The sequence below is a fragment of the Arachis ipaensis genome, chromosome B02 (genome assembly GCF_000816755.2).
Source record: "Arachis ipaensis cultivar K30076 chromosome B02, Araip1.1, whole genome shotgun sequence".
Taxonomy (NCBI): Eukaryota; Viridiplantae; Streptophyta; class Magnoliopsida; order Fabales; family Fabaceae; genus Arachis; species Arachis ipaensis.
In genome coordinates this window covers 96,282,454-96,290,640 of record NC_029786.2, presented here as the reverse complement: position 1 = coordinate 96,290,640, position 8,187 = coordinate 96,282,454, and the positions used below count along the sequence as shown (strand labels likewise).

The window sequence follows — 8,187 nt, the reverse complement described above, 5'->3', positions numbered from 1 at the left end:
ACTCTTGCTTATGTGAAGCTTGGATAAGGTGAGGATACCATAATTCTATTTTAATTTTACTGAATTTGAGCTTTGAGTATTAAATTGGGTATATATGTATTATGAATGTGTATTAGGTTGAAAATAAATAATTGGAGCTTGAAATTGTGGATACTGGAACTTGGAGGAAGCGGATTAGTTGAGTTTTGAGGGGCTGTCTTGGTTTTGAATAAATAGCTTTGGTCGTTACGTGGAAATCGGCTAAGGTATGGTTTAGGTTTCTTGCATTTAATATATATTGTTCTGTGAAAACTTAGGCTAGACGGCCATAGGATAAGTTGGAATGCAGGTGTATGTTTAATGTTTAGTAATTTGTCGATGAATATATTTGGTTGAAGTTTATTGGATAATTAGTTATTAATCTTGGATGGTGAATGTTATTGTTGATGAACATGGTTGGTTTAGTGCTAATGATTTGGTGAATTATTGATTTGAGATATTATGTGTTAGAAGCCTAGGGTTAGTGAACTATGATCCTTAGTTGAATTTTGGTTGTTGGATTTGAATATTGTATGAATATAATTGTTAATCTAAAGTAGATTTATTGTGGTGACTGTTATGATGATGAGGAAGGGTATGTTGAATTGAAAAGAAAGCAGGTTTGGACCCGAAAAGGGTGGCAAAGTCCGAGTTTTAGAGGAGATGCTGCCGAAATTTTATAAAAAAATAGAGATTTTGTTTAGATGATTATTTAAAAGAGATTAGATTTTAAATGTTATATGGTTTGATTTTGAGTTATTAAGAAAGTGAGTATGTTTTAAGTTTGAAGTTTGATTCTTAGAAAAGAATGAATTATGTTTTGAATTGAAACTATTGATGGACGAAATGTGAGGTGTGATAATGAAGGATAAGGATTGAATATGTTTAATGTATGATGATGAATGAGATTGCTGAGTTAGGAGCTTGTTATTTTGTATCTTTGGCACTCTATTCCTACTTCTGTTATCTTATGTTTGACAGTTACGGTTTTCTTAGCATGCAAGTTAACTCGTTCCTTGAGCGTTGCGCTTTTATCTCGCGATTTTTATTTCCCCTATCCTTCAAGGCTCCTAGTATATTATAACTCTTCTGCTATTATATGTACTTATTTTATTTTAGAGGTCGTAATACCACATCACCTCTGTTTTACGACTTAAGCGTAAAGTTTTGTGTGGTAGGGTGTTACAGTAGTTAATATGATGCAGTCACACATTAAGGCTCAAAACTCACAAGGTTGTGTGTTCTAACTCTAAAACTCTAAAACTATGTTCCACAATTATTGTTCAAGCAAGTTGAATGAAAAGTTTTCAACTCAAATCAATTGAGATGCTCTATAGATAAATTTCTTGAAAAATTTTATTATTTTGACTAAGCTTATTATATATATGTATATATGAAAAAAAATGCAATAAACTAAGAAAAATGCAATTAAAGCTCTAAAATATATACAAACCAAGAAAAATGCAACTAAGAATTCTAAAAGACATAGTAAAAATAGAAAAAATAAAATGTGAAAGTGTTTACGATTAGAACTTTTCACCCAAAAAATGCCTATTCGGTCGAACGACTTCCCCTCACTTAAAATTTTGCACGGTCTTCCGTGCACTTACTACGACTTGCTCAAGCTCTCGGAAAAGAGAAACCAGGAAGAGTACATGGCGTGGATTTTGGACCGACTCCTAGTTAACTCTTCAGTTTGAATTCGCATCTGCCGGGTACCGGAGTTCAAATAGAGGATACCCAAAAGAAGCTGCTTGAAGTACAAGCAGAGTTGAAAGTCGAGAAGTTGAAAGGAAGGCGGTGGAGGATGAAGTTGCAGTAGAGAAGAAAGAGAGGCAGGCAACGGAGGGTGCTCTGAGATATCTATTTCAATGGCAGGGTGAGGAGCTGCCATTAAACATCGCTGCAGGGATGAATTTTATGGAAGGACAAAACGAAAAATAGATATTAAGACTGAAGTTCTTTTGGTTTAAAGCAAACATTTTTTTAAATTTGACTATGCAACTCTTAACAAGAGATTTACTTTATTGATATTTTTATAAATATATTAATTTATTTCGCAGTTGAACTTTTTTGTTTTTTCCGCCAATTTAAATTTTGAGATGAAAAATAATGAGATTTGTAATATTTAAAAGAATTCTAAAAAGCGCCAAAAAATATATGTATGATATTTAAAAAAAAAAACCAGCAATTTTTAAAACAAAACAATTTTTTTGCAACACTTTGTACTGAAATTAGCAACAGTTTTAAAATCGTCAAAAAAAAGTTTACAAACTTTCAAAAATTGGAAAAAGTCCTAAAATTACGACGGTTTGCACACCAGGAAACATGTGTCAATCCTGACAAATGCATATCAAGGCGGGTTTGACCCGCCACCAAATTATCTACCACAAAATCAACTGCCGGTGCCACAAACTAGAATAGTTTATTATCTACTGGAATTAGATTCTGTGGTGGTTTAAAACCGTCATTAATTGCAAAAAAAACCGCCACTATCTTTTGTGTTTGTTGTTGTCTGTAAAAAAATAATTAAAAAAGTGAAAAATATAAAAAAAATAATAAAAACTAATAAAATATAAAATAACATTAAATTAAAATGATGAAAAATACTTATTCCACTTTATACTAACCTGTTTGTCAGCAGTGAGCTAGACCTCTAATTATTATGATTACATTGGGACTTTATTATGTTTGTGTGTTAAAAGCTTATTATGATGAGAAGGGGTAGTCTCTATTTTGTTTGTGCACAAATCCGTTCAATTTTCAGCCGAAAGTTTACAGTGAAAAAAAATTGAGTGAGTATTGAGAGTAGGAATAAAACATGGTTTAATTAAATTAAGAATAGAAAAGTTTAACCAATTGAACTGATTTTATTTTATAATTAAGACTACTAATTTTTTATAAAATATTTGGGATGGCCCGTTTTCAAAGAGAAGATCTGCCAGTGTATTCTATATATAGTATAATATAAAGTGACTATATAATATATATCCCTATTAATAGGTTAATACTCTAGCAATTTCAAACTTTGATTATTTATTAATACAATATAGTTCTAGTTAAAATATAATTGACGGCAACATATATATACAAGTTTATATCTACCCAATATCATACTATAAAATGTATAAATTATGCATAAAGGCAATTACAAGATTACAAGAATGAACATATTTACATACACACATATAATACGTCACACACAGAAAAAAGGTAGACTAATGGACATATATATCCACATATAACATAGTACTATATGATTATATATATTAATATATAAAATTAAGCATTGGATTATTCAGACCATGTAATTTCAAGTCCACCCCAATTATCCTTAGGGACACCTAAGGCTTCCCACACAGCCTTTGATGCATCAACAATGTTGTTAGGGCAAGGTGGTTGGTAATCATGGTCAGCATCACAACCCATGGTTGAGTCACACTCATCGACCACCATTGCCTCAACACTTCTTCCATTCCCATGAATGGTGATCTTCTTGTGACACCTACTCTTGTGGTTGAACCATCCGGTCGAGAGTGCGACAACCGGCGTGTCATCTGAATGATACTGGTTGTCGCACTCTGAAGGGCCACCACCGTCTCCGTCCTTCTCGAAACTATTAAGGGTGAGATATGCCTTCGTGTGAGTAGTCACCTGTGGCGAACATTCATATGTTGTGTACATCTTTCCTTGTTTACAACAATCCGAATCGTTTTCTTGGTTGCATTGCCCTGGAGGGGGCTTTTTCCCTTCAATTCTGCCACTAGGGCGACATTGTTGTGCCCTAGAAGAATACAAGTAGTTTGTTATGAGAAGAAAACATAGTAGTAAGAATGATGCCTTTGAACCAAAGTTATTCTTCATTTTGTCTATGAATTATTTGTGTTTATTATACTTTTGATGGATATGGAGAATTGTGAAGCTATACATATATATAGAGATAAACATTTCTTCAATAATCCTCATCAACTAAAACATTTGGCTTTGAGCATTGAAGGATAGAACAAGGGTCAATGCTTGATATTATACACCTAAGAACTATATAGGATAGTTTTTTGGTGAAAGAACATTATGTTTTGCACCGACGTAATAGGACGAAGTGAATATAGGATCGAGTTAGAGTTTTAAATCGATAGATAATTTAATATGTAACGGAATATTTATTAATATCTTAACTATTATTCACATTACTGTGACCATATATTAGCAGATGTGCGATACACAATTTAAAACAATGGATATATATATAGTAGTTGGAGTTTATTTATTACTTTATTTATCTCATTTTTTCCCTCTAACATTTGGTTACTATGCTAAGAAAAAAAAAGTACTCAAGGACAAAAAGATGTTTAAAGAAAGAGTTCGGTGTTGGTGTCTCAAAATTGAGACATAGACATAAATATACATAAAGATATAAACATAAAAGAATAATTTAATATTAGATTTATTTGGTTGCAAAGACATTAACTAAAAAATACAAAAGTTAGTGTCCATATTCATTCTTTGGTATCTCAATTTTTTTTAGAAAGACTAAATAAATGTTTATTGTGTCCATTTGTGTATACGTGTCTTTGAAAATTTATATCTCAGTAATTAAACAATAAACATGTGTTATTGTGTCCATGTCTCTAATAAACATAGACATGAAACAATTATTGCCTTAGAAACTCGCTTTTATTGTCTCACAATCTCTGGCTTTTTTTTTTTTTATCTCATAACTTAAACCAAGTAGGAGACAAATTATTGGTTCACTTCTGATTTTGAATTACGGCAAGCTAAGTTTATGTCAATTTTGTTTCATTTCCAATTCCGTTGATGATAAGTTTATGCATGACACATTTTGAATACTATATTAGCTTGTAAGTTTAAGTGTTGAATACAAACTTGTTCTTCTTATTAATATATTATATTTAAGGATAGATGGCTCTAAGCAACAATAACGTTATTACTATGATGATATGATCACATTATTATTAGTGACTATGAAAATCAAATCGTAATATTAACTATGTAAGTTTTTGGTAATGTTGGTTTATTTTGCAAAAGGTGTGTTTTATGGAACCTTGAGTAACATTCTTGTCCAAGGCAGCTGATCAATTTAAAAATGACCAAACATGTGATTATGTACATTATTGCAGTTCAGACATTCCAACAGAGAAAGGCTCAAAGCCCATTTGATGTTATCATCACATGCCTGTGACACGGGGAGGCCCAATAAGAGTCTAAGAGATACTCTAGCCGATTGAGGCTCAAATAATCTTAACTATTATTTGTCCAAATAAAAAAATTACTATTCGGTTCACATAAATTGGGTCTTATTTCGAAGTGATTGACATGTATCCGATTCGACTTAGAAAGCATGTTAGAGGCTTCTCACTAGCCAGATCAACTATGGGGCATCTCTCTACTCAACCACTTGCCTTTTATATTTTGGAAGGGACTGAAACAAAGAGATACAGATTAAAAATTAAAGATAGAGAGAGACTAAGATTAAATTAAATATTTATATTGTGTTTAGTATAAAATATACCGGATTTAGTTACGTTTAAGTATCATGTTTGGTTTAAGATAAATATGAAAATTGGGAGGTAAATTTAGAATTTAAAATATTAAATAAGAGTATTTTTAAAAAAATGTTATTAAAATTTTAGTTTCTAATTCTATAAATTTTAGTTTTTTCTGTTTTCACTTTCTGAAAAGACTGAAAGGACTAAAATTTTATGTCTCTAAACTAAAATTTTAGTTTTTGACCACTAAACATAATACTAAGTCTCAATTCTTAAGTTCCATTTTCTAAAAACAAACATTGCTTGTTTGGAATGCTAGGAATTAGAATTCACTCGAGAGTTGAATTCTGGTTCTTGCTTTAGAACAACTAAAAATGAATGATTTGAATTTCTTTGAGAATTTCAATTCTCATTTTTCCTTCATTTATAAATCAGACAAAAAAGGGCCTGATTTCCAAATTAACTCTCACACTCTTTAAACTTAAATTCTATTCCATTAATATATTATAGTTATTTCAAATCATGAAATTGAATTTCAAATAGAAATGAATTCTTTTTTTAAAAGAAATAGAATTCTTTTCTCATGTTAAATGGTTTCAAACAAACTGTACCTAAATGCCTCCAAGTGAGGATTACTACCAAGTTACACATATTCTACTCCTACATCTCTTGATTTTAGCATTAGAGCTCCTTGTACGTACCCCAACCGCTGGTTCGTGCATTACCAAGGAGTCACAATATTTTTTATTTACCTTACCAGTCCAGGGTAACAACTCGAACAAGTGCCTTGTCCAACTTGTTAAAATCCCTATATTCGTCAAACTCTATTTTTCTATTATTTTTTATTTTGTAAAACAGTAAATACAAAGAGAATTATAGTGCTGTAGCATCCATAAGAAAACATAACTAGAAGGCCAGTATTCAAATATATGACATCAATTATATGGCTAATAAAACTCTTTTGGTAATACAGTCTTGCATTATAAGATAAACCACTTTTAACTGCCACATTCGATAAGCTAAAGTTCAAACTCAAAGTGATTTTAAAACCACTCATTAGTTTGAAGGGGGTGTAAATGCATGGTAAGGACAAAAGTTAGCTAGAATTAGTTGTAGGTTAGTTAGAGTTAGTTAATGGATGTATGGAAAAATCTGTTATGCAGTTAGTTAGTTAGTTACTTTCTATTGCTCCTTCAAAAACCTGGCCGCGGAACTGCTCCCCTTCGTCGCCGCCGTGAGTTCCCCAGATCCGCCACCATACAATTAACTCACACGACACCACACAACAATATGCTTCACACTCTACAACTCTTGATTTCTATTATCAATAATTAGCTATTTGAGTTGGTAGTTTCCTATAGCATACTACTATATGTTTTATTTTTATGGAATGTCTAATGATAAGTTTGCTTGCTTGCTAGCTAGCTATACAATGGTTCAATAATTAACTTACAAGCCATAAACAATATAACTAATTACAACTGCAATGTAACTAACTTATCAAGTGTGTTATAAATATATATTCTAATATTCTTTGATCTTGCCAAACTTTTTTTATATTATTAGATAATATCTTCAGATGCTTTTTGCCAATTCATTTGTTTTTTTAATTTCTTCATGATTAACCTAGATAATAATCCTAATTTTTGTCAATTCATTTATTTTTTCAATTTCTTCATGATTAACCTAGATAATAATCCTAATTTGGTCTATGATGTATAAACCAACAAAGCTAACTTTTGTTATAGGATGTCCTGTCTTATTGGCTGTATTAGCATATATTGAATCTTAGTATCTAACCAATCTTTTTGCATTGTGGTAAAGTTAAAATGGTTACCGAGTTGTTTGAAAGAATTCAATTCATTGCTTTAGTGGAGGCTCTCTCTCTTCATGCCAAAGTTGGAATTCACTCATGAAAATTCATAGTGGGTGTTTGATTAATATGAAATAGGCAAATCTTACACAAATACCAATTCATGTGGATGCTTTTAGATGCATATTATTGCATAGCTCTATATTCTTGGAAAAAATTGATGGTAGAAAAATTGACTTAAAGTTTAAGGCTTGATAATATAACACATTTTATTTATTGTCTAAAAATCTAAAAGTTTGTTTCTGCATTAGCTAAATATTGATATAATCAAAATGTGCAAGCTAACTATTTCATGTAAACAATTTTTTCATTTAATTTATCTTTTTTATCTTCTTTCCCACTTTTTTCTCTCCCCACTTGTTGTTTTATGGTTTCTTTGTATGGTTATACTTATATTGTCATGTAAAAACTAAAGTTGCCAAAGATATATTTTGTTGTCTTTTATTTTATTCTAAAATATATATTTTTATATTTTCAATGTTATGTTATAGATTTTGAATTACCATTGCAAATAATCAAGATGATGTTTTTCTATTAGTCATAATCCTCAACAAAATAGATTATCTAACACTTAAGAAGTTTTATGATTAAAATTATTGTTAACTTTCTATGTTAAAATTATGTTATTTGAATTTATATATTTGGAAAACATGCTAAAAATTGTTATTTGAATTTATGATTTTGTAGGATTATGACTACGGAAAACTTGCTACATATATTATATTTTGAAATACAATGTTAGTATTTCTGTGGAATTCTATTTGGGAACAAGAAAATTTTTTATATTGT

At 30.5% G+C, this 8,187-nt stretch overlaps 1 protein-coding gene across 1 annotated transcript; it reads right to left on the bottom strand.

Moving 5' to 3' along the window:
- On the bottom strand, positions 3,165-4,381 carry LOC107627738 (putative ripening-related protein 1). Its single transcript, XM_016330560.2, has one exon. The coding sequence runs from the start codon at positions 3,880-3,882 to the stop codon at positions 3,313-3,315; it is 570 nt and encodes a 189-aa protein (XP_016186046.1). The 5' UTR covers positions 3,883-4,381; the 3' UTR covers positions 3,165-3,312.

Bases quoted from the DNA above. Each gene is read 5' to 3' on its own strand.
- LOC107627738 (XM_016330560.2), bottom strand. From the start codon at position 3,882: ATGAAGAATAACTTTGGTTCAAAGGCATCATTCTTACTACTATGTTTT.